We start from the raw sequence: 27680 nt of genomic DNA on the forward strand, positions 1-27680 counted from the left end.
CATTTGCTGCAGCCGGACCTGGTGCGGGTGTCGTGACTGAAGTCAAGTACGTGCGTGATTGTGTGGTATTGACACTTGGTGTAAACACGCGACTTGAGTCAACACGCGTGGTCACGATATTGCCACAGCAGGACGTCGCACCAGTCTGTCTGTCTCCTGAGGATACATAGATAAATGATCTTGCCTGCTCCCTCAGGCTGCATGTTGGTGCCGTGTTTTAGTTAGTCAGCTGAATGAGTAAGAGATTAAGTTTGATTAATTATTTACAGGCAAAATTAATAAATCCAAATAACAGAATAATCACGTGTAAACTTTTGTTCGCTGGGAACATTTTTCATGCACCAGTTTGAGGTGCACCACATCATACAATGTGATGCCATGACCAGAGCATCCCTGATAAAGGACAGTAACAGGTTTCACTGGATGGAAAATTGAGGTTTAAAAAACTCAAGTATAGAAGCCTGTGCGCTCTTAAACTAATCTTATGACTTACTTAGACTTATGTGAACAGATTCAACTTAAATTGATCATTCTGGGGTGAAATATAAGCATGTGATTAATTCATTACAAACCTCTAATTTATTTGATTTTTGTTTTCAAATAGAGTCTCACCCCTCGTGCATGCAAAAAAAATACTTTTTCAAGAATTCACGACTGAAGTAGACCATGGCGTGTTTCGTTGAGATTCAGTTCGGTGCGTCCCCTGCTATAGGTTCACTTCACTACAGGTAGATGTTTATACTTTGCCTTTGCCTCACGGTGAAAAATAAGCGCAGTCACATGATCACAACTTCTCCTCCCTCTTGCTGCTTTGTGTGCATAAGGATTAATAATCAATAGATTTCATTATTGAAAATGTTTCACCGGTTGTGTTTTGTTGAACTATTTCATCAGTGTCTTGTATTAATGTGTTTTCTCAAGGAGTTTACCGGCTGTTGGAGTTAAAAGTCAGTCAACCATCAGCGGTGCTTTGATACCGTCGCACGCATGTTTCTAATCCCTGGGAATCATAAATACAGAATTAGAAACCATTGGTTAGGAATGCAGAAAGCATGTGCTTTCTGAACTTATCACGAAGGACCCATTTTAGATTTGATGTTATCTAGTTCTGCACATGTGCTCGGCGGTGCTTCAACTGTGTTAAAAACACAATTGCGAGCCTATGGCTGTGCACTCACCGAGACCGGTTAAATCATTTGTGTCACCACTCGCCAGACCAAAGCTTTATATAGACAATGTTAGTGTTCACAGTCCAAACTCATTATCCTGCATTAGGCAGAGAACTGTGACCCACCACAGGCTGGGGCCTCTTCTAAAAACATTTTCATTTTTCTGCTTGTGTACTCTGTAATTGTTTACATTTTTTACAACTCTTTTCTCTGGACTCTGAAGTCACCCATGTTCTATGTCTCTTTTGACAGTTGTCTTACTTTATTCTGTCTTTTAAATTAGTTCCGCATAGATGATGTTTTTTTTTTTTTTGTCTTGGGTTTTGTGTCAAACTGATGGCCCAGGGGCTCACTTTGTTTTATTTTAGGGGTGGCCAACCAGACAGAGGCTCAGAGCCACTTTACTATGTTGCTGAAAAGAGCCACATCCTACAAATATGTAAGGCTCACCTGAACAGCAGGTCATGTGACTTATCGGCAGTATAGCGGTTAAAGCACATCCCTATGTGTCACAAGGTTGCTGGTTCACCTCCGGCGTATGTATCTTGTGCATGCATTTTTAAAATTCATAGATTTTACAGCGATCCTCTGCCAAATATCAAGTGGCGCACATAGAAATGTGTGCACCACTTATTTTTTTACGCTGCTCATGCCACCAATAACATCGCCCCGGTCTGTGTGAGCGACGCTGCAGACTGGAGCGCCTCATCTTCTCTCCACTGAATTTAACAAACAACGATCAACAATGAATAATAGCATTTAGTTTAGGGAATGACAAAGTGGAACGTGGAACTAAGTCATGTAAATCGTGTTGATTGTGGATCTGATGACGGTGCAAGTCTTAGGACCACGACTCACAGCCTTTTGTTTGGGCATTTACAAACTTAAAATCTATTTAATCTGCATTTTACAATTTAATAATTTAATATGCTTAAGTGGCATCATCTTTTTCATTCAACCATTAAAAAGTCATTTAATTTTAACTGCATAATAGGAGACCTTTCTTTAAAATATCATTGATAACAATGAGCTCATTGGGACAGCAGGTGGGACTCACTGTCGTGACAGTAGAGAAGATGAAAGTGCACTTTCTACAGAGAGTGAAAAGCCATCTCAAGATTCATGCATCCAGATGGTAATCTGGATCACTACCAGAATTTATTTATCCACTCCTCGACCTGCAATATATGTGCTCTGAAAGTCAAATTGAAATCTTAATTATTAAATCAAGTATCAATAAAATATTTCTCTTTTAGCGGACAATCTGTCAGTCCATCGTTCAAAAAGCTTGAAAAATAAATAAATAAATAATCTGATGTCTACAAAATAAAATAAAACAATGCAGTAATCAAATCTTGGAAAAAAGATAATTCAACATTAATTCAATAAACACTTGAATGGTGACTAAAATGTTTCCATAAAAGAAGCACCTTATTAAACTTATTGAATCTTCTTGAGTAGGATGAGGAATGTTGGTCTCCTCTCTGTTCTCTTGCCTGTGGAACTGTCAAGCCCCTCCCCTCCACCACTTCCACCTCCTCCTCTTTCCCTCCTGATGGCTCAGCGTGCTGCGGGACCTCGCTGTCCCTCTTTTCCTCTTCAAGCCTGCAGCACTTTAAGAATTCTTCTGGGACGACAGCAACACCAGTGAGGTTTGGCAACTTGTTGATTTGAAAGTGCAGGTGTTGACAGAGTTGGTTGTTGCTGCTAGGTCTTTGGCTATTAATGTTGCAGAAAGTGCATGTGCTTTTCAAGAAATGAAGTCATCAAAACAGAGCACCTTGTTTATTGTTATTGTTGTGATACATGCAGTGTTGCTCAATGTTATATTTCAATCGGTTCTGATGCTTTCAAGAGACACCTGCTTCTTCTGTTCTGCTTCCTGGTCTGCTGTCATTGTCATTCACCAGAATGAATTTCTGTGAGCCATTCTGAGAGCGATCAGTGGTGATTCTGGCCCTCTGATCGGCATTAACCCTAGGTGACAGGATATGTGTGTGTCCGCTGGGTGACTCACTCCGCAGAGAGCGCAAGCGAGAGCTGTTGGCATCTACGATTGTGTGTCTGTGTGTTTGTTTGTGTGCTTGTTGCTCCTGCAGGATGAATGGTCCTCTGATGAGCTGTAGCGTCACTGTTCTAGTGAATTCATGTGGAGAAACTTTCCAAAGTTTTGCTCCCTGCACACAAAAGCATGCTGTCCCCCTCAGTTTTTGGAGCACAAAGAGTGAGCTGGGGCTGCGAGAGAGTGTCGGCTGCTGAAATCAGACGTGATGAGTAAGCGAAGACCTGCAGCGGCAAACTGAGTGACACATTTTCAATGGAGAAATCCTTGTGACGGTAGCTCAGACATGGTTTTTGTTGAGGTCTGCTTCCATAGAAATATTTGCTTCAGTTTCATCTAATTGGGGCTGTGCGAAGATATTTTTTCCTCAATGTGACTCGTTTTTCTGGTATTTTTATATGACAAAAAGTGAATAAAAACACAGATAATGAACATCATATTTAAGAATACAATTATTCATTTGTGAGAAAAATATTATTTCTTGTACAGAATTTTGTAATACTATTTTATTCTATTTTTGAATGCTTGGGATGTATTTACCCTATAAGAAGGTCTGCACAGTAGCTAACTGTCTTGTGACCTGCATTGCCATTAAAGGAGTTTGTCTCAGTGTTAGGTGACACTAATGCATTTACTCGTTTCGAGACCTTTCACACGCTTCTTAATAGTGTGTTCTAGCTTGTGTGTAAGTCCCCATGAATATCCATGAAATGACCTTAATTATCTCATAGTTCAACATTGCTTTGTTGTTTGCTACGTGTTGACGTGTCTCGCTAAATAAGTAAATAAAATATAAGTTTGTTAATTAGGTGATCCACGTACATTTAATTCAGTCCAGTTCTGTTTGAATTGAATTAGATCTAAAAGCAAAGGCTCATCTTTGCGTGTCAAGACTAGCTAGAATCCTTATTGCACCAGCATGACCTTGATCGATCCTGATCTTCTCTTCTCAACACATCCACTTCAAGGGAGAAGTCTCATGCTGAGGACATTCCAGTGTCCTGTGCAAGGCCCTGGCTGGGAGAGCCACTTGCACATGTGAGCACTGACTGAGAGGAAAGGTCTGATCTAAAAGCAGTGCCTTCCAATTCAATTTTAGTGCCCAGCAGATGGCACTCTCTCTGAAATGTTAATATCACCTTGCGTCATTTTGAAACAGGGAGCACCACCTAGTGGCTTCTGAAAATGAGGACACTGCTTCAATGAAGTTGTCATTGTCAGGGTTGACACCATCTTGTTATTGTGTCAGAGCTTCATGGGTATGTTTGGACATCTACTGAGAGGAGGAGCTGGAATGCCAGGCCATGATGCTGTGATTTTAATTCGACCCAAATTCATCTTTTATCATGGGCTGGCTGTTGAAAAACCTTCCCGTCACCCGTGTTCCATTACACATGGCAACAGTCGAAGGAGTCCACATTGCTTTCACTTGCATCAGCTTGGTTCAGACCAAATGCTGCATTACATTCCACAGTGGTTGCAGTGGTCCAGTTTGATTCCTCTTGAGGTGGTCTGATCTCCAATGGCAATTTAATGAGTTTGAGCTTGTTAGATCGTGTAAAAGTTAAAGGGCGAGAAATAACTGAGTGGAAAAGACAGCGTAGCCCCCCCTCCTCCCCCTCTTCCCTGTACATGCATGGACGTGTCCACGTACTGTATCGAAGTGACGGCTGACGTTTATCTGCAGTGACAGGGCTTCCCTCAGCGGCAGAAAGGTATTAACCCGACGGAACACAAGTAGAGATACGCCAGAGTGACGAGCCATGAAAAAAGCTTATGGTTCGCCGCGGCTGATTTCCCCAAACGTCTTGAACGCTCGACTTTGCAGCGACCCTGAGACTGGAGAGGAGAGACAGGGAGACAAGTTTTCATAGCAGACAGGAAGTGAAGTGGTGGTCTTTCCCCCCCCCACTGCTTTCTCAGCTCTTTATGTCAATCTCTAATGACTGAGTAATTAAGTTGTTGAGTCGTAAACACACAAATTCTTTCAACATGTTTCCAAAAGCAGACAGCGGCACTGAATAAAGGGCAATTTAGGTGGAGAGTTTCACTTGAAGCAGCAGGAGGCAAAAGGTCGCAGTTTGGTTCTGACCACTTTGTTTAGAGCTCATTGAGCAGATTGTATTCACGAGGTTAAACAAATATCGTATAACTGCGGTATAAGTCGTGACCGTGGTATGTGGCAGAAGGAGAAACACAAGTTCAAATTGCGACACTGGAGTCTGAAGTCTGGTGTCACTTTTGACCGAGCAGGTTGAAGATTCACCACTTGCCGTCACACTTGGCAGCTTAACTGGAGCGCGTCGGCCCTGGTCACCGAGTGCACCCATGACAATGGCCCGCTTCTCCCAGCGCTCAGCCTCTCTCCATTGACCTGTCGCTCCACTTTTCCTTTCTGACTCGCCATCCAAGCCGACTTCATTCATGGATTCGCAGATCGTCTCTTTTGACCGGCATCAAAGCTGCACTGCTTCCAAACCTGCGCTTTCCAAACTCCTATTCTCTCTTTTTCGCTTCACAATCGCAGCGGGTCCTCCGCTAATTTAGTAGGAAGCCAGCTATTAGCAACCCGACCCACTTTTCCAATCGCTAGCTGCTAGTTGGGCTAATTGGGCCCTAATCACTTCCTAATGGCGCCATTGTTTCAGGATGCACTGGTTGAAAGCTAAACTGGGAGTGAAAGCTGAGGAGGTGAGCCGGATCCTGCTTCCCACTGGATCATCAAACGTCCCTCAGTGAATCTAGTAAAATGCTAAAGTCACTCTGCAAGTTTGGTCAAGCCCTTTGCATCACTTCAAGAGGACGCAGTATTTTACATGAGAGTCCTGTTTAAACAAGGCAACAGTCTAAAATAAAAAGCCAATGGACGCTGACTTTTGAACACAGTAAAAGTCTGTGTGAAAAGTGTTTTGACTCTTTCCAAGCAGTGGCCCCCTCACACACGCCTTCACACACACTCTCTCTGACTGGCCGTTGGTGTTTGAATATTCAAATGTCGCTGGTCCGATTGCCAGCTTGGCTCAGCACATTTTGTTTCAGTTTCATCATTGAAACTGAAGTCACTCTTCAGGGTCAGGATTTGAAGCAGGACTTTTTGTTCTTATTTCTTGGTAAGTCTCACACACATTGAGAAATGCTGAAACTCAACGGATGATTTTGATTACGTGTCAAGGGACCTGGACTGGATTTGTTTTGGCAGTTGAGCGGTGCTGACCAAAAAGAATTCCATATATGTCCAAGCCTTGTGAGGACATGGTGTTTGGCATCGGCGTGAAGCACTCTAGTCCGCTCCTTCTTGTCTGGATAAACATTGGGCTGCCATCCTTGTCATACGTCGAACGGCACCTACAGGCAGCTCAAGCTTGACTGACTTTAAGGAAACTGAACACTCATTTTCTGAATTATTGTCACATGGGATTGAAGGTGTGTTGATCGTGTGCTTTATTTGGGGAACAGAACAGTCAGTGACTCAATATCAATGTGTTTATGAGAGTTGCAGCTATGTGTACTTTAGATATTGCAGTCACCGCGGCTGGTTGCCCAAGGTTACAGCCTCATGGAAATCAGAACTTCAGTTTCAAATGCTCCAAGATCTCTCCAGTCCTTATAAAGTGTTGCATTTGCAAGTTGTTGACATGAAAATGATGTTGCTCTATACATCTGTGAATGGATCAGGTCATTTCCTGTTGCACAGTTGCTCCAGGACAAAATGCTGACAAGCTTTGTTTTCTCCCGCAGATTCCTCAGAGGGCATGACCTCACAGCCTTTGGTAATGACTGAGCATGCTCCGTCGTCCTTGTCCAGCATCAGCATCCCTTCCACTACCTCCGCTCTGGTTCCCACATCAACGCCATCCACAGCCATTCCACAGCCCAACAGCAGCAGTAAACCCTGGAGGAGCAAGTCCATGAACTCCAAGCACATGTCCTCGTCCACCAGCATTTCCGCCCCTGCAGTGCAGACTGGAAAGCAGGATGCTTCGAGCAAAACTATTTTGGTATCAGAAGCTCCTCCAAAAGTGGCTGCTCAGAAATCAATGCTGGAAAAGCTGAAGCTGTTTAACAGTAAAGGAGGCTCCAAATCCTCCTCCACGAATGGTGTCAGCAGTGATAACGGCAACCTTGTCAGGCAGCTTGTGTCAGGACAGGTGGAGAGAGCAGAAACTGGCTCCAACACCGACCCTCTGGAGGAGGATGACGGTAATGTCCGACCTGGAATGAATGGGAATAGTAATGGGAATGCATTTGGCGCTGTTCCCTCAACAGGCACTGCTGTCGCCACGACTGCCAGTAGCCCCAAAATAGCCCTACGAGGCATTGCCCAACGCACTTTCAGCAGAGCCCTGACTGCAAAAAAGAGCTCAGTCAAAGGACCCGAGAAGGAAAAGGTGAAGGAGAAAGCAAAGGAGGCAGGAAAACGTGTCTCAGTGCCTGACAAGGTGGAAGAGATCAAGGAGGAAGTAGTTTCTGTCTGCGGCGACTTGGACAGTGCTAACAAAAAGACCTCGAAAATTACCAGCTTCATTCCCAAAGGTGGGAAAGTGGCCAAGAAGGAGAGTTCCACACCTGCACACAGCGGAATACCAAAGCCCGGAGTCAAAGCTCCTGGAAAGCCCTCTGCAGCAGGAGGGAAGGAGGCTGTGGAGAGGCCCAGGAGCATGAGGTTAAGTGGGGGGATATCCATGAACCGAGCCCCCCCGGAGAAGGACGGCAAACACACAAGCGCTACCTCCAGTGTGAGCTCCATGGATGGAAAGAGCAGCGCAAACCTGGTGGCAGGAGGAGGAAACACGCAGAGCACAGCCAGCAACACTGTCAGTGTGCAGCTACCTCAGACGCAACAGCACCACAGTCACCCCAACATGGCCACCGTCGCACCTTTCATGTACAGGTAAGATCTTACCACACAATAGACTGTCTCTAGGTAGGAATTGAGCCTCCACTGACTGAGGTAGCAGACATTAACATTTTTATTTTTATTCTTGAAATATGAGACTCTGCAACATTATTCATCTGCTGATGAATAATGTTAAGTGGTTCATACGCTCTAATGTGTCACATGAAAGACGCTTTGAGATAATGCTGCAGGTGTAACTGCAAGAATTAGACCTTGTCCATCCACCTGAGTAATAATATTTATTAATACCGCTCACTTATAGTCAAGATTTGAAACGTCTTTTCAACAAGTCTCCAGCAGAGGGCGCACTCGACATTTTAAACTAGCGGGAAGACGACTTTTTTTTTTTTTTAAACAGCTGAAAATTTACTTTCATTCGGTGTTGTCCTGAACTTTGTGTTTGAGAATTTGTGGTTTGTGACAAAAGTATGTGCCATTCACTATTCATTTAATTAAACAACAGTTTGAAGTAAAATATTTTATCCTATATTTTACACAAATGCCCTCAACTCATGAAGAAATGATACACAAACCTACAAAAAATGGTACGATTGTTGATAGACTGTCAAATTAATATAATGAAAAATGAAAACATACTTTTCATATTGAACATTCATAATACGAAAACATAAAATATGCATGCAAACAAACACAACAGAAATTGCTACACATTAATGATATATTGGTGTATAATGCAGTTAAGCCGTACTACTCTAATCCTTGCTTCAGTGTTCAGTCATGTGAATAATTTGTCGGCCATCCAGGAGCTTAAACTGTTTGATGATCATGATGGTATCAATCGAAGGTTGTATCTAATATCCAGCATCAAGACGAGCCAAAATGTGTCCTTGATTTCCTGCTGCGTTTGGTCTGCACCTAACAAGTTCACTTTTTCGCGTCATCATTGTCCTAAAAACACTTTTTCTCATCATGTCACATGACCCGCAGGATTATAACACCGTTGCCTGTCAAAGGCAATCTGTTTCATATCTCCAAAAAATGTGTATCCGTTTGAATATTACTAGAAATATAACTTGCAATTAAAAGTGTTCAACCAAAGGCATGTTTATCATGTCCTTTTGAAGTTCAGTTAGCCTTGCGGAAGGTCAACTCTGGCTTCTGTGTGTAATTTTCACTGAGTTCAAAGGCCTCCTGTCTGAGACTGAGCAGCCGCGGCTGCGTGGGTATTGATCCGTCCGATAAAATCAACAGTTTCAAGAATTAGCTGGTCACAGGATTGGAAGCAGCCAGTTTAATTAACTTTGATCCTTCTTTGGTTGCTAAATGCTCCTTTCCCACAAATGCAGAATAAACCAGGATCAGTGGTTTGCCCTCTTTGATCCCTCTCTTGTTTGTTTCCCTGCAGATCCCAAACCGACAGCGAGGGAGTAGCAAACACTGAGTCAGGCTCCGGGGGAAGAACTGTGGACATTTCTCTCATTAAGACGGGTCAATCGTCCATCGAGGATTTGTCAGGTGACGGAAACTTCCACTGAAAGTTTGTGTTGGACGTGACCTGTGTCTGAAGTGTTTTTCTGTTGTTCAGCCGAAGACCCTGAGACGAGACGGCTGCGGACTGTCAAAAATATAGCAGACCTGCGACAGAACCTGGAGGAGACCATGTCCAGTCTGCGAGGAACTCAGGTCACACATAGGTAAGAACTTTTCACTCTCTCATCCGTGCCCCAGATTTTCTGAAGTGTTTGTTTAGCGTTATATTATTCCAAATTGCATATGAATTCTTCTGAAGTTTTACGCTTCTGTTTACCAAAAGTTGGCACTTGAGTTGATGCAAGGGTTTTTGTGCACTGCTGCCAGACGGGGTTATATAAGTTTAATGGGGTTAGAAGAAGAAACCTGAGCTGCGGAAAAATCTTCCTTTCTTACCTTTTCACTTTTCAGGTGTTATAATTGAGTTATTTCTCTTTACCCAGTCCGACATGAGACCTTAATGTGTCATAAGTGTGCATGTGTGATTTAAAACCTCAAATCAAAATGAATGGAAGTTCAGGAATTTATTAAGAATTAAAACACCAGTTTAGACCCCACAACGCAAACTAGCTAAAAAAACATTTGTACTTAGTTAATTGCACTCTGACCACTAGAGGTCGCTGCAAACTTCACCTGTGTTCCTGTCTTACATTTTTGGACTGGTTCTCGTTGAGAACGTTGTATGTCTACAACATTTTGCCAAATGTATTTCCAAGCGCACTGGCAAGATTCCAAAGTGCATCATGAATTTCCCCAAACACACGTTTGTCGAGGAAAACCTGCAGCCAGACTTCTCAGCTGAGTGGTTACCAGTTACACTGCAGAGGATTTAGGTTTGACTGAATTGCTTTGTGCTCGGCCGACTTTGTTGCGGTTCCCAGGTAATACCTCTTTCCTCTCCGCCACGGCCTCATCCTGGATCAGAGCTAAGACTTTGATCAGGATCCGTGGCCTCTTTGATTTAGGTTGAGCTCTAATCTGGTTTCCTCCCGCGCAGTTTTGACCTCTGCCGAAACCTTGTTTTGACCCAGACGTCCATGTTTAGTTTCAGTGCACATCAAAGCACTGCGCACCATTTCTAAAATAAATGGCTTCACAAGCTAATTGGCTGAAGGCTCGACACATGATGGTTAGATATTATCACACAGAGGCTTTTATTCCTACTTTGACTTAAAACTGGTCAAGCTTCTCTGCATTTTAATCCACTGACTTCTATTTTAAGCCTTTTCCTCACTCACCATCACATTTCTCCTGGTTAATTTTATATCTCATAATCCTTGCCTCCTCACCTGCTTTGGTTTTAGACGGTCCAGGCTGGTTCCAGTTGTTTTACCTTTATCCTCAGACCCGAAACAACCTTCACGCAAAACTGCCATTTTGGCCCTGAATTCCTTCATTTAGTTGACTGGAATTTTTAAGAGGGTTTAGTGATTTGGTAAACAGCATGACCTCAGGTGGACGAGAAAAGTTGATGTATGTTCATTGAAATGCTAGTTACACTTAGCTTCAGAGGACCTTGTCCTTGTCCAAGTTCAAACACTTCTTCTCACTGACCATTTCTTTCGTGAATCCTCACAGCACCTTGGAGACGACTTTCGACGGCAGCGTCACCACAGATATCAGCAGCAATAATGCCGGAGGGAGAAGCATCCTCAGCCTCACTTCCACTCGACCCGCTTTGTCGTCATGGCGACTGGGTCAGGCCAGTCCTCGTCTGCAGGCAGGCGACGCCCCCTCTATTGGCAACGGCTACGGCGGGCGCGTGTCGGGCGGACAGGGAGGCCGATACTTGTACCCCGGGAACCTGAGGCGGCAGCTGGCTGGCAGAGGAGGAGCTCTGTGTAGCGTGGAGCTCGGAGACCGAGCCGGGGAGGACTTGGACCTGGAAAGCATCGCCATGGAGGTCACTGGATATATGAGTGATGGAGATGTCCTGACCAAGAACCCTGCACGCACGGAGGAGGTCACAAGCGGGTGAGTGCTCCACATAAAACTTTTAACATTGAATGAAAACAAGCATTTTAGAATGCTGGGAAACATTCACCATAGGGGACAGTAGTGTTCGCTCAAAGTTGTGTAGTTTTTTTCCTTGCTTGGTCCCACAAGTATCCCATATCCCTGCGAGCTGATGAACTGAGATGTTTTGTAGATGTTGGGACAAGCCTTTTGCATACTTCTACTTCTACATTGAGCAACGATACCCTTTGCTTATATGAGTAATTGAAAGATAACACTATCGGATTATGGTGTAAGAGAATCCAGGTACAGTGAAAACAAAGAAGTTAAATGGCTACATATGCGTGACACATCACAGTCGAATTATGAAACTGTTCGCTGCTGACAAAGAGGCCCCTTTAATTTAGGATTTAAAAAATATCTTTTCTAGGTATGAGTTCAGTGGGACAGACATCTGTAACACAATCTCCAATAGCCATAAAAGTGCAGCTGACATACCAGTACAAACCTAGAGCAGTGTATCATAAAGCAGTTGGAACATTCGCTTCTTCATTAAGTGAACCAATGTGTCATGTGGATTTGGCCAAGCTAAGATTGGACAAAAAATGGTGCCACAGTGAGACACTGTTTCTAATGATCTTTAAGGTGTGTTTGTAAATCCACAAGAACCAAGAACCAAGGTATGATGAAACACCAACAGTAGCATCTAATTCACTTACTGCAGGATAGATAAGTTTGTCTTGTCTTTTTCTTGTGGAGCCATATGACGATTTCTGGCGCGGTAAGCGAGAATTGACATCTGTCCTGGAGGTTCAAATACCTAGGTCTGGAGGAATTTTGGAGGGAGGTCATTTCGTCTCCACTTCCCAATGGAAAAGGCTGTTAAACTAAAAGTTGTGACCTTTTTGGTTTGGTCGAGTCCAAGACAGCAACAGCATCTGTCCTGAAGTGCTTGGTGAGCGACTGATCCCCTCTGTGGTTGGACCCCGAGGCTGGACATGATGGATGGCTTCAAGATGAGGTTTTATTCAAATGGCGTGCGGTGATGAGATTAATGTGGGCAGGGATGAAGTGCCACGGTGTGTGTGGGTGGGTGAGTGGATTCACGGTGGGCGGGGCAGCCGCATGGGCTAAATATTTCAAATAGATTGGAATGGATGACTTCCCCCCCACTTTAAGTCCTCCAGGCTTTGTAGTGTGTCTCTCCATCATGTCAGGCAGTTAGCTTTCGCTAACTGGTTCTTCCACAGTGAGGTGGGATGTTTACAGAGAAGGCGGAGTTGTGGGTCCGACTGTAACAGCAAACTGTCGCAGGTCTCCTCCGCCTAATGAGGATCTAAGTCTCATTCCATGTTGCTTTTATTTGCATGGTTTGGAAATGTGTTTATTTAATGCATGAAAGCTTCAACACATTTCCTTCCAAATGATTTTTCAATCGTCTTATCATAAAATTGTTGCATTATTTATGGGTAAGATTTTCAATGTCATCAGTTAGTCCTGGATGTTGCACAGAATGACAACTTAATATCCCAAAATTCACTTTGAAGTGATGCTGAATGTTAAAGTTGCTATCTCAGTTGTGTGTCAATTTGTTTACAAACAAAACACAGATTCCAATGATCTATGTATCACCCTGTGTTTATGTCTTTGCCACAATAGTTTTGTAGTTTTAACATATGACCTCTATGAGTTAAGGTAGCGCACGAGTCCATCAGTGCGGGTCACAGCTCACCTGTCATTTTCATTTTCTGACATTAATCATGGACTGAACTCCCACCAATGTTTAACATTTCCTCTAACGTTAATCCTGTTTGCTAAAGTGCATGTGGCCAATAGTGAAGCCCTTCAATAAGGCTTTTTTTTTAAATGTCCTCCAACTCAAGTCGACATAAAGAGCCCCTGTCCTTTCCATTAGAAGCCACTTTGCTCTTTTCACTTTCTGCATACATTGTCTATTGAACCATTGACCCTCGTCTCCTAGCTCCAGAGCTCGGGGGTACGCTGCCTGAACATTCCCTCTGCCCTCCCACTTCCCCCTCGCTCGTCCTCCCCCATCCCTCCTTCACCTTCAGCAGAGAGACTAAACCTCCAGGCAGGAGGGGGAAGCCAGTAGAGCTGACTCCAGGGAGACAGACAGACAGACAGAGAGAGAGAGAGAGAGAGAGAGAGAGAGAGAGAGAGGCTGCATACCAGCACTGAGCTCACTCACTCTAGAGCCATCCAAACTGTCACTATGACACTGTAATTGCTCCCACCAGCTGATGTTCTTTAAACAGAGGTGATAACAGACAGTAGCTGGTCTGTGGACGTCTGTTTCTTTTTGATCCGCTGGACTCACCTGGACGCGCTTGTTTTGCTCCGGACTCTCTGTGGAGTCATGTTTGAGGCTGAGAGGTACTGTAACATCTTTGTGAAAGCGTGTGTCTGCCTGCGCTCACTCATTTGTTTCTCCAATTTATTTGCAAAAAAACTTGTGTAAACTCTTCCTGGCTGCTCTATAAACGGCTCTGTTTGGGCTTGTTTCTGCAGCTACAGGCGGTTACAGGTTAACAGACATCTGCTGGAGCGGCTGCTGCATTAACTGGAGGTCAGAGAACAGAGTGGACGGAGAGCTTTCACTCCTTCATGTTAAATGCCTTAGCGAAGCTCCAATAGCTGTTAATCGCCACAGTTCTACCTAGCTTCTGACAGCAAATAGAACCCAGTTTTTAGTTGCTAGTGTTGCGGTCCACTGGCTCCCATGAACAAAAGAAATATTTCAGTGTAAAATGGAACCTTTTAATTCAGCCTTGTTAAGCTTATCTCATGTAAGGGATTTCAAAAACACTTTTAGGGGCTGTCTTCATATGAGATGCTAATATTTTCATTTTATAATTAGCAATGCAATAGCATATTTTTTTATAAAAAATATTTCAATGTCTTTTATGAAAGTAAACTACGCTTGATATACATAGTGTTAAATACATGTATATTGACTGTCTTTGGGTAAAAAAAAAAGTCCTGGCGAAAATGGCAATTATAAAGATGAGGCATTTTTATTGACCAATAATTTACATTTGAAAAACTGACAGTTAATAAAGGCACTAATGAAAGTGGGAAAAAAACATTAACGTTTATCACAAATATACTGTGTAGGAAACGTGTGGAGGTGCTTGGTGCATGAAAGCTTGTGAGGCTAAGGCATCTGCTAATTTTTTATTTTGTTTTTAGGTATAAAATGAATGTATCTGTCAAATATACAATAAGGTTGCAATTGTACAAGTTGTAAATTTAGAGTTGCTAGTGTTGCTGTTAACAGAAAAAATACTGTTGTTGTTGCTGTAGTGTGCCTCAGCACATCTGATCTGTGTGAGAGTCCCACTGATGTTATTAAGCCCTTGAGCAAAACAAACAGAGCAGAGGGAAGCAAATTGTCCAGTCTACATAAATAGACCTTGTTTGCAGTGATGCTGTGCTCCGTACTTGCTCTCTGAAGTGAAAGAACGGTCGACATTGTGAAGTCATTTCAAGTGCTTGAAGTGCTGTTATACCCTCCATCAGACCTGTAATCTAAAACAACATGTGTCCACCAGAATGTGCGTCTGACCTGCAGCTCAGGTGCCGCCTGCTCACACAAAGGACTCAGTGTTCTGCTTTTAACTGTAAATATGTAAAACATACAGTATCACGTGTGTGTTTGAGCACCCGTCTCAGATGCACTCTGAGATAATACAGACACTTCTGGTACTGAACACCTTGTGTTTTTCTGCTCACTCGGGCAAAAGCAACAGAACACACAATATTTAGTGGGAACATCAAATGTGTTTCGGGGGGTTTGGGTCAGTAAATGTTTTCACAGCATCAGCGTCGGACTGTAACGGCTGCAACGGTCGACTCCCTTCCACCATCAATCATTTCTTTAAATTAAATTTTCCACTAACACATACAGCGTATTTTTAGATCCTCTTAAGCCCCCTGTCAGTCGGCATTCAGCAGAACGTTGCAGATGGAGCAGTAATTCCCGAGCGTTGTTGACTTGAACTGAACTTTCCTCTCGAATCGCTCTTGATTGAAGTGAATTTCGCTTTACACGTGCAGAAGCCTGAAATAAATCCTGCTCATCCCACCTCTTGTTTTTCTTCCGCAGCTACATGACTGATGGAGGATTAGGACTGTACACACGGCGGCTGAACCGTCTACCTGACAGCATGGCAGCCGTCAGAGAGACGCTCCATCGAAACACCTCATCTGGACAAGGAGATGCTGACAGGTTGGGTTTGGATATTTATTGTTTTGCATTTACCATAGCAAAAGCCAATCCTCACATTAGACCATGTTATAAAGCGCTATTTAAGGTGACACCAATGTCTGCAATATGGGGAATGATGGACAGGTTCTGGTTGCAACAGTTGCAGGACACACCAACACATTTCCTCATATTGTCTTCTATAAACAGTGAAGATGTTCAACAAAGGAATTTAACAATCCCAGGTTGATTTTCAGGTCAACATCCACTGATGTGGTTGGCGTTTTGCCACCTTTACTAAAGGTTCATTGCATCTTTATTTGGTCCTTAAATTGTGCCACTGAATGAGTCCGTAGTGTGTGGTTCATTATGGCGCTGGAGTCTTTGTCCTGTCACAAAGATGAAGTGGGAGCTGCTTCTCGGATAAGTGATAGACAGATATGGATGGCGGCCAGGATGAGCCCCACTGAGGCCCAAAGACTGGTGGAGATGGAGTGCAGAGGGGGTGGAATTGAGTTAACGTGGAGAGCGGATTGCAGGAATGACGAATGGTCGGAATATACGGGAGCAGACATAAGCCTGAGTGAATCACACGTACAGTTCAATTAACATTATCATTTCTGTCATTTGAATGAGTAAGTAGTTAAATATTGCCTTTTCCTGCCACAAACAAATCCAACCCACTGAGAGCTAAAGCCAGAATTAGCTTGTTGACTTTAAAAGCACTTGAGTCAGCTACTTCTGTATCTCCTCAGGTGTGGTTAATTTCCTGTCCTCGAGGCTTTTGACCTCTGGCCCTTTAGCTGCCTTTTTACACAGCTTGTGCGCAGGCTTACACATCAGAGTCTCCTGCAGCCCCGAGGTGAGGCTTAACATAAACTGTCCCGTCGCTCACCTTTCATCGCGCCTGTCTTATCTTCCCTCTAGACTCATCCTCAGATTTGTTTTTTAGACATCAGGAGGATGAGCTGGAATTATGAGATAAAAGTCAAGGGGATTTTTTTTCCTTCTTCTTCTTCTTCAATGGTTTCCTAAATGTTATGTTTTGCTGAGTTTCAAGATTAAAAAGACTACAGAGAGCCAAGACAGACTTCTGCTCTGGGAACACATCACTTCAGATGCGGTGGGACTTTTTCAGGCACTTGCTTGACTTGTCTGCGTCTTACAGGTGCATAGATAACGATATATGTGGGTCTGTGTACTTTCAGTAAAAACCCACGAGGCTGCCAATCCTCCTCCACCACACCTTTTCCTCCCCTCAAGGAACATCTGATGAGTCATCAGTTTGGTTCTAGTTTAAGATGAGTTAGACTCGATTGCATAATAAATGGAATCCAACAGAACCGGAGGGCGAAGACAGCAGAAGAAGAGAGCTGATGTGATTTGAACAGGTGTAGCAGGGTGAAGGTCTGGATGGTGAGGTGTGTGTAGTATTTGCTCACTAGGAGTGGAGCCTGTCTATAAATGTGTTTTATGTTGAGGCTTTCCATGCGTCTTAAGGATGAGGGGGTAGGGGAAGGTGTCGTTGCGGCATAGGAAGCAGAAACCTTGTGACCCCTGGTCTGAAAGGTGGTGAGCTTCAAAGGATCGGGGTTCAAGTGGAGGAATGTTTGAAAAAAAAGAAAAAAAAACCCTTTGAGCCTGTGTGCTAAACCCTCAAGATCAAACCAAACCTGTGCTAATGAGGACCCCGCTACAAAAACAGTTGATATCAGAGCTTGTTCACATAACATGGAAACACTGCAGGTTCCTATCACCTCATCAGCTGAGTTTAGGCGGCTGATACTGATCAGTGACGCTCGGGCGAATTTGAAAAACTAGTTTTACCCACTTTTCAACGTGTGGAGGGCTGCGGGTGAAAACTGAGCTGAAGCTGACACTTTGCCGTGAGACAACAAGACCCACGAAGCTGAGTAAATAGACAGACAATGGAGAATAGGATTGAAACTGTGTGTGTTTATCTGTGCAACAAGAGAGGGAGGAAGCAATCTATAACAGCCCATGCTCTGATTTGAATCCTCTTTGTTACAGCAGACAATAGCGAGTCTTTGTGGTGTCAAACCTCCGTAGCGTGAATGTTAAATTAGAGGCCCCCCCACCAGAGATGATATCTTCCGCTGCGAGGCAAGATCGAGGCTTCCTGCTTAGCACCAGAAGATATCATCTCTCTCAACCAGATGAGACGTCGACATGAAGAGCAGAGAGGGCGCCACACGCAGATCGCTGTGTGCAGCATGATTTAACGCCTCACATGATCAGCTATAAATCAGTGTGAGGTGCCAGCCTGGTGGTTCCAGGATCAAATGGCTTCTTGGCTTTCTGTCATTCACCTGCGCAACATTCATCTCTTTAAACGTCAATTACATTTCAGGGAATCAAGAAAAGTATAGTTATTGTTGAAGGTGGCAATTTTAAATGACAATATGACTTTGCCTGAAGCCAAGTAACAATGACTAAGCCTGTTGTGTTTGGTTTTCCCACTAAAGCAAATAGGCTTTGAAAAAAATTATGAGGAAAGAAAACAAGATCTAGAAAAAAACTGTTTTGAAATCACACAAAATAAATAAACACATCTATGCACTTCAAACTTAAAGTGTGCTGGATACTGTACAGTGAGTTGAACTGGAGTGTCTAGGAGGATTAATATATGATGCCGGTTGTTGTTGTGCTCTCAATGATCCATACTTCCCTTTAACTGATGATGAAATGTTCTACACTCACCTTTCAAGCCCTGGTTCAAGTCTCCTGTCTGGACTTGAACAAGTTGATTTTGGCCTCAGGTAGAGCAAGAGACTCTTCTTCTGCAGGCGTAGCTCACAACACCTGGTGTTCCACCTGTCCCCCCCTTCTACCTGCCCGTCCCCTCGTGCCCTTCTCCACCTGATCCCCTTGTTCTGCTCAGTGAATGTTGTGGTTTGGCTCCAGGCCCTTCACTAATAATCACTCTATAAGTTCAGCCCCTTCCCTCGGTCCCAGTTTTATGAGTTCCCTTCCCTGGAAACCCAGCGGGGTCTTTATGGTAATGAGCCTGAAACATGGTTTTACTTTACCCCCAACATTTCCTGCATCTACACTCGTTCCTGGTTGGGCCTGTCCTGCCTGGAGACACTGCTGAAGAACTGATGACAGCTGCTGAGTCCTTCGCAGGAGTAACGGTGATCAGAGCCAGTGTGCGTGTCCAAGTCTAGGAATACCAGGAGCGTTTTGTAATAAAGGTATTCATCGGCGTCGGTTCATCTAAAGCTTTCCTAAACCTCGAACTCCTCATTCTTCACACACCCTCCCAACCAAATACGTTTATTATTCTTCCACAGCGTAAGTCTGAGAATGTGCTGTTATTGTATGGCCAGAGTTTGTTTGAATTCCATGCCAATATATTAATAGAAAGCCGTTCCATATTTTGACGTGCGTGTACTTTTGAGATTCACTCCAACGTGAACTCAGACAAATACATAAAATAAAGCTCAACACATACAAAGTATTTTTCCCCTTCAAATATGAATGGCTCCCAATTATTTTTCATTTACTTGTCTTACAATGACAAACATCAGTGCTAGTTTATGTATCACAATGTGTTCATTTGTTGTCTATTTAAAGCTAATGAAAGTAAAAATATGTTTTCTAAAATGTTTTTTCGTTTAACAACACCCTGTGTTATTAGAAATACTTATATTGGTTTGTTATCATTAATTTGTTTTCTATCGTCTACACCAAGGACGTAATGTCATAGTCCGAACATTAAAACATACAATAAAACAGACTTCAATGACATTTTCTGGAAATGGCTTGGTAGGACAAAGAGCAGATATTTAAATTTTGGCGGTGAGCTGATCTACAATTTGAATCCATACATATATTTAAGGATGTATAGGTGTCAACTGCGACTAGAGCTGCAGTGCTAACTCTGATCATTCTGCATCACTTATTATCGTGTTCTTCTAGCATGTTCTGTTATGCTGCTGCCATCTGCTGTCCACTGAGCTGAGGATTATTAAAGCTATTTCAAAAGAAAAAAATGCTGTCAAATATTATAGATGTAAAATGTTCATATTGGGCAAAAAAATAAATAAACCCCCAAAATATTTGTGACCTAGCGCAGATCTATTTCTGTGTCTTTCGATCAGTATACCATCAATCATATTATAAAACCGTAAAATATGTGTTTTTTTATCTGTCACACTGCACAGTCACGAGTAGGCAAGATCATATCTGCATTTGTAAGGAGGGAGAATCCTCAAGATGCATGTTCCATTACTTCCTTTTTCAGTTAGTAACCTCCAAGCAACTAGATAAAAAATACACGTTTCAGCTGTAACAATATTCTATCAGCTCCAAAGACATAATGGCGGTTCCAAATATAGATTTAGCTGGACTGTGTAAATGTGAGAAGATCTCAGGGGATTCTCAGTCTGTTGAAGTTGGTGGTCTGGTTGCTGTAGATACAGTATCTGGATTCCATCTTTTGACCCTTTGGCCCTTTTGGCCCTTCAGCCTTGACTAATGACAGGACACACGCGAAGTAATCAGAGGCGGGGTCTCTGAGATTAATAGCTGGTTTTCTACCACAGACTTTCTCCTTTCACCGAACCCTTGAGCTCTAACCTGATAAACGCACCTTGTCATCCTTGGTATTTATACAGCAGAATGATTTAATTCACAGAAACAAAATGTTAATGGTCTGATGTCGGGAACACAAATCTGACGCAGTTAACAGAAACAGCTTTTATTAACTACACTCTCACCGCCATGTTCATTTTTTTGACCCTCCTGGGTCCCTCCCTCTCTCTGTATGTGGACCACAGGTGTAGAGTTGAAATTACAGGTCTGAGTTTCATTCTAGAACGGAGGCGACAATAGACTTGTGCAGCAAGCACTGTGTATTTAGGAGGTTTGTCTGCAGGCATGTGAGAAATTCCAAAATTCAGCAGTCTGTCGAGCTTGTGCCACCGAGCTCTGTGCATGGGGTCAACGGTGCGTGCCACACATGTGTGAAGGCTTTAGTGTGTTTCGCAGTCGATCCGGGTCAGTCGGCTATAATATAAAGAAGAGTGTTTACACATCAAACATGCAGAGAGAAAGAGAAGGGAACTCTTGTGAAAGACAGGCGGCTAGAGAAACAAACAGCTTTGTAGGTTCCTTGACTGCAAACTGCAAATGTTTTCCCAACGCAGGAGACAATAGTAGCCCGTACAAGTGGCACATTCCAGAGTGTCCAGTCTTGTCCTGTCATTTCTCGTCAGAGCAGGGACAGCTGTATCATTTTCCTACCACACGCCTCCTGGTCAGTAGCCCGGAATGTGCCGAGTCCTGTACCAACTGCCCCTAGAGCCTCCTGTCCGACTCACTTCCCCTTTTTCAGGTCACTGTTTTTTGACAACCAGAGAAGCAGTTGAATAATGAAATCATTCTTTTTGAGATGAACTACTCCTACTACATGTATAAGCAATATTTAAACCATAATAAACTCACAGGTCTCCTGGAGGGCTTCAACTGCTCCTGTGTTCAGAGCATGCTCGCTGGTTGATCTGTGGACTCCTTGTGGTCAAACATGAACTGTGTGTCAGTGTTATGGCTGCTCAAAAGTTTAGTGGATGAAGGGTTTCTGTCAGTATTAAAGCCCATGACCAGAACAGGAAGCGCAGCATGAGAGCCTCAATAGACATGAAGCAAAATCTTCATCAGACGCCACTCATGTTGGCTTCATGGCTCGAAACGTCCATTGCTATCCGTTGCTCAGTGGTTTCTCTATCAGATTGGAATCTTCATTGCCGCTAAAGTTGGTGTCTTATGAGGTCATTAATCAGCTGAAAGAAGCTTTTTTTTACAAACCGCAACATCATCAGTGTGTTTCCCATTATGTCATTATATTATACCCTGACAGCTAAATGACTGGGCCCAGTGACGTTGTGCCATTCCTCCTGAGTAACCACTTTGCAATTATCATAAAAATTAATGACTAAGTCTGTAAATCAGTAAACTATTTACCCCCAATTACCAGCTTGAGTTTATATTGCTGATCCTAGTTGTGGAATAAAATCAAGAGAAACACAAAGCTGCATTTGTTTCTGCTCATTATTTGTGCTGTTAATGCCTTTTTTTTAGGAGGGTATTTTAGTTCAGTGTAGAACCGAGGTCGCAGCCGGAGGGAAATTGAATTTGTATTAGTGAAGAATTTCGAAAGCTCCATCATCATGTTGAGGAGGATGAAGTATGTCATTATGTCACGCAGGAAGACAACGTAAACATTTGAGTCGCTGCGCAACCCTGTGCCACCAGTATTTATAGTTACAGCGTGTACACGCGTAACATCACAGCTCTCCTGACGTGACTATGGAGTCGTCACAAATGTAAAGGCCTTGTGTCTCTCATGGCTGACCCTGTCAGTCCTCGGTGTCGTGGTTGGTGTTTGGATCTCAGTAGTTGACCAACCAACAGAGGAAATCCCCTTACTTCTGCGCCGCAGCTCTGTTGTGGTTGTCATGTCTGTGTGTATGTATCTGCGGCAAAGAGCCTGTGTGCATGTGCCAGAATCAGACATGGTTAAGTTGCTCTGTGTGCACGCATGCATGTGCTTTTGTGTGTGTGTGTGTGTGTGTGTGTCCACAGTACAGCAGGATTGGCTGGTTGACCACAGCCCCTAGAGACACACACACACACAGAAGAGAAACTAAACAAACTGTTTTCTCAGGACACATCCAGTCACTCCTATTGGCTGACCCATGACGGAGCATTTTTTCAATTGTCCTCCGACTCCGCCCTCTCTGAGCTTCCTTTTTAAGTTCCACTTTTGACCTTTGACCCCTCTGGGGAAATGAACGGCTCTCACTGAGGACTTGGTGAGAGACGAGGTACCGCTTTGGCAGTTCTTTTGGGTCAGTTTGCCATCGAGCCTCCTGACAGACAGCTGTCTGATAAACGGTCCCATCGGTCAACACCTTGCTTTTCATTTTCCGCTGCCGTGATGATGTATTAGCTTGTGGTCTTGCCGGCTCATGGGTTGGCACCACTTCCGCACAGGGGCAGTCTGTGGTCGACGTCCCCGTCTTGTGTGAGTGCCCGCTAAAAGGGCTCGGCAGTTGTTAACAGGCGGGTTGCTCTGCCAGCAGGAGGCTGTGGGCCGGGCCGCAGCTCTATGCCTGATCTCTAATTAGCACTGGCTTGTCAGCTACTCAGGGTGGATCTGTCTGGGAAATTGCAGTCTTGCGCGCACGGTCAAGCAACGCTGAGATGAGGAGCGTCCTCCCGTTTCAGCCTGTGATCATGTGGTTTTGACTTGTGTTTGCCGACTGATTTCTGCCGGGCTTATTTAGGGCTGGGGCTGTGTTTGTATGTGTTTTATTTAGTGCGCCGCATTAGTGGTTCCGCAGCAGTGAAGTGGTTAACAGTCCTGGGGGAGGCTCATGTTACCATCAACAGGGCAGGTCCTTCCCTTTTCTCCCCCCAAAGTCTCTCTCAGTTAGTCCAGAGAGACAAACGGTGCCCGGGGGATGAAGCATCAGTGCAGGGAGTGACAAAGGAGCCTGCACTAGGAACCCAGCCAAGGTGAGAGGGAGGGTGAGAGACACTGAGCGAGCTCACAGTTGGAGGGAGAGAGAGTCAGACAGAGAGAGAATTGGAAACATTCGCCTTTGTGAGAGCTCTCAGCAGCATGGAGTCATGAAACTCTCAGTCCAGCTTGCCGTCTTCTCGCAGCGCTCTGGTTCCCTTGGTAACGCTGGCACCCTGACCAGGTAGCTATATTTGTGTGTGCGCTTGGATACAATTGGGATAGAAATCATCTTTTGTGTCCTTTATTTTAATGTCTTTTTGTGGGTTTCTCTTGACACTTTCATTCAATCCGCTGAACTGATGCTTTCACTGCTCAAACTGAATGCTCTTCTGTTACGGCTTGCTTTATCGAAGATGAATTTCAATTGTTCTTTCAACAAAGTAAAGCCTGAGCGTGCTTTCTTTTCTGAATGTTGTTTTCTCTGGTTTTAAAGATTCTGTATAGATTATATCTCATCAATTACTACTCTTCCATTTTTTTTTTTTAATCACAGATAGAATGTTATTATGTCTTTGGGTGCATTAAATGTCTGTCTTCCCAGTTTGTTTATATTGTTTGCTTAACTTGACTGGTTGTTAACTCTGACCCTTTAAAGGTGTATTATGTGTTTTTTGTTTTTTTCTGAAAGTTAAGTACCATGCTTTTAAACTGATGTCCATTTGACAGGGCGGAACCATGTACAATACTTCTCAGTTTTAGTGTGTGTGTGTGTTTGTTCCTGGTTACAGCCAACACTGAGCATAATCACCAATAGCCTCCCTCTGCGCCGCTCCTTTCACAGAACTGTTTGCCAACCAGCCAGTTTGACTTCCTTCCTCGCTTCCAGTGCACTCTGACATGAACACAAACACGCACGCATGCACATATTTACCAATAATTAAGTGCATCCTGCGTTAGCTTCCAGCTTGTCTGCTCCGATGGCTTCGTTTGAACGAGTCACCCCCCAAGTGGTTGCACACAAAGCGCCATGATCACAGTGATGTCACCCCTTACGACGAGCCTTTGTCCATGTGATAGACGTTCCTATTCAACATGTGTGTTTGGTGTGAGCAAGTGTGTGTGCGGCTTCCTTCTAAACTGAAGTCAGAGTGAAGGATGAAAGAAAGACCATGCTGCTGCTTTAAGCTTCTTCTTGGATCAGTTGCTTTTCGTCTCTGCTATTAACCTTTATTACTTTGACATGTTTTTGTTCACTGGAAATGCATCACAACTTTGTGCTATCCTTCAGTAAAGGTTCTGAAGTTGGGCTGACTCATGCAAAAAGGTGTTAAGTATTTTTTTCTTTTCTGTGACCAGCTGGGACGACAGCAGCTCTGTGAGTAGTGGCATCAGCGACAACATCGACACTGATGACATCAACACCAGCTCATCCATCTCGTCCTACGCGAACACACCAGCAGCCCAACGCAAAGGCCTCAAAACACAGGTAAGGTGGTTTACAACATGATATATCTAGGCGTGAAGTTATTTTTACCTACACCAGGACAGTTGTTTTTGCCTGTAGTATGTTTTGAAGTTTGGATTTTGGAATGTTATGGTCATCATTCCTCAGTATGGCCTTGAATAGCTGCTGTTAACATGTTGTGTTCTGTTCCCAACTAAGAGAACAAAACATGTCTTAGTGAAGAAACCTCTTTATTTTTGCCTTGTGCGAGCACAATTCATTTTTTGACGGAAGTGGTTTTATGCTAATCCACATGACATTAGTGTTAGTTGTTCAAAATTATATTTATATAAATTAGTTGATAAGAAAACCAACAAATCAAAGCAGAAGTATTAAATTCATAGATGGCTTTAAAAAAGAGCTGAGTCAGGCGCAAAGCTTTCTTTTTCCTGTCGTCATAAGTTGAAAGAGACGCAGTGCACATGCCAGTCCTGTGAGCGGCGCTCCATCTCTTGATCTTCTCTGACACACTGAAGAAGAAGGCACTTCAATTGTTTGCTCTTGTTATTTTTAGGCTTGAAGTGTGTGTGTGCCAGACAGGATATCAAGATGCTGCAGGCTATTGGGATTGAGGCAGGGGACGTGGGGTGTTATTTCTAAATAGTCATTGAAAATCGCTCAATTTTTATTAATCCTCAAATCTTTTGAATCATTCACATTACAAACATGACATGGTTCTATTTAGCCAATAGAACACCATCAATTGCATATAGGGGGTTAAATGTATGTGAATGTTTGGAGTTGCCTCGCCTGTGTACCTTCAGACCATATTCTCACAGAATTCTCAGCCCGACGTGGACGTCTGCGAGGTTCACTCGTTGACCACCAATGTTGACACTGGCCTGGAATCATTAAACAGTGATTAAGAGCCTCGGTGGATAAGAAAAGCGATCGCTGAGATGATAATATTGCCACTTGACTCACAGACATGGCAGACAAACACACTATTGTAGCTGATATGGAGCAGGTCTTTAGTCCATTATTGCTACTGAGGTCAAGGTGCTGGAGGAAAAACAAAGAGGCGTCTTTCTCAGCCACTTAAGCACAGTCCATGTTCATATAGTGGGGTAATAACACGCACGGCGGCTGTGGATGTGTTTTCAAAGCTGGCTGTTGCATTCTTGCTCTTTCCCAGGCCACTGTACCAGTGACCTAAAAGCAGCTGTCACTCCTTAAACAACTGTAATTTACACTTGTAGCTAAGTGAGAGCTTCACTGAAGCTGCCAAGTGCTCAGCCAAAGGTAGGGCGAAGTATGAAATGTGGTTATGGGTTCATACCCAGACATGAATGTAAAGCTGGGGCTAGTGACTCCATCTCTGACCTATTTTAGATTCAACTTGTTTTTTACTGAATATTTGGCTGTTTTGTGTTTTTCCTGGAACTAGAAAGGACTGGGATGAACCTGCACAGGTATCGTTACGACAGCTTGACTGAGCAGGTCTGAATAACAAACACAGCGACACACTGGAGCAGAATGTTTGAGTTTCGCTGTCACGCACTTGTCAAACTCGAGGCTCGCGGGCAAGATCCGGCCAGTCATCCTGCTTACGTTCATGACTCAACTATGCAGATTTCCCAAGTAGATCTAGGATGCATAATGAGTGACTCATGTCCCAGCTGGAACTAGCACAGTCTCAAGTGTCTTGATTTGCTAATAATTTATTTTTTAATGTATATGTTATATTTTACCCCATTTCACACCCACATGACTGTGACTTGTTCATCCATTTTCAAGTGGATGTGTCACATTTTCCCGGGAGCTGCCACACTCATCGAGACAACCCAGTTATCTACTTCAGCCTGCAACTCCTGGACATAGAGTACATTGAGAGGTTTTAATAAAGGTTCATATTTTTAAGGGCTGAGCGAGGAATTCATAATGTTATGTACAAATTGTCTGCCCATTATGATCTGTAATAAAAATCCACTTTCTCATGAAACTGCCCTCAGACAGAGATGTTGATGTATTTAAGAGCTTACGAAATAATTGTGTTGAGGAAATCGTAAAATGAGACTGAAAGCCTCTGCCCTGGATTAAAATTTGATTATAGAGGGCTGAGGTTTTAGTTAAGACACCAACATTGATTTGGAAGTCTGAGAAATTACAGTGCTGATGTGGATACTGCAGAACTGTGGTGCTTGTGGTCATTAAATGTGGGGGTACTTCTAATAAAGACGCTTTCTTCAGCAGTAATAAATCTCGGTGTGTGGTGTGTGTGTGTGTGTCTCGCCCCCAGCCTGTGACCGATGCAGAAAAGCAGTCGGCCTCCACGGCGGCGCACCAGGTCTGGTCAGGAGACGAGGTGAAAAGGCCAGACGCTGGGTCGGACAGCGGGGTCAGAATGGAGACGGCCTCCAAGTGGAGCCGCCGCAACCCTTCTGATATCTCTGATGAGTCCGACAAGGGCGGATCGGGGAGGAAGACCCCCTCGGTGTCCCAGACAGGCTCCTGGAGGAGAGGCATGAGCGCTCAAGTGGGTGTGACATCCCCACGGACCAAAAGCACCAGCAGCACTGGATCCACGGGGTCAGTCTGCCATAAGAGCCACAGCTCAGGTAAGTTTCCTGAGCCCATTGCGGGCATATTTGTGTGATAGAGATCATTTTCATATCCTGTGACCGTATGAGATGTCATTAACTGGTCAGGCTGTTTCCTGACTGAAGTCACATTCTGTCTCTCCAGCTTCAGTCGATTTCCTGGAGGAAGTTGCTACTTATTAAATAATCTTTTTTTAGAAGCTCACACACTAAGTACTTACATTCATTACACTTCTGTTTTATCTATTGTGTTGCCCTGAGGCACATATTAAGATTCCATCTGAGATTACTTCTTTCATGTAAATTAAAGATGAATTGAACATATGTTTGAGTTTCTGGTTGCACAA

The 27680-nt window shown here is 43.7% G+C and overlaps 1 protein-coding gene across 9 annotated transcripts in view; it reads left to right on the top strand.

The window, feature by feature from the left end:
- Window positions 1-27680, top strand: part of nav2a (neuron navigator 2a) — a 140314-nt gene that overhangs the window by 94495 nt on the left and 18139 nt on the right. For 7 of the 9 annotated variants that reach the window (XM_053864278.1, XM_053864275.1, XM_053864277.1 and 4 more), the window contains 7 exons: window positions 6970-8122; window positions 9495-9604; window positions 9675-9783; window positions 11198-11593; window positions 15702-15824; window positions 24646-24775; window positions 27033-27351. In XM_053864278.1, coding sequence (XP_053720253.1) covers window positions 6970-8122; window positions 9495-9604; window positions 9675-9783; window positions 11198-11593; window positions 15702-15824; window positions 24646-24775; window positions 27033-27351 — 2340 coding nt within the window. Of the gene's footprint in view, window positions 1-2745; window positions 2822-6284; window positions 6342-6969; window positions 8123-9494; window positions 9605-9674; window positions 9784-11197; window positions 11594-15701; window positions 15825-24645; window positions 24776-27032; window positions 27352-27680 lie in introns of those variants that run through there. The other 2 variants (XM_053864283.1, XM_053864282.1) reach the window with 2 other exon arrangements.

This window comes from Synchiropus splendidus, chromosome 5 (assembly GCF_027744825.2).
Source record: "Synchiropus splendidus isolate RoL2022-P1 chromosome 5, RoL_Sspl_1.0, whole genome shotgun sequence".
Lineage (NCBI taxonomy): Eukaryota > Metazoa > Chordata > Actinopteri > Syngnathiformes > Callionymidae > Synchiropus > Synchiropus splendidus.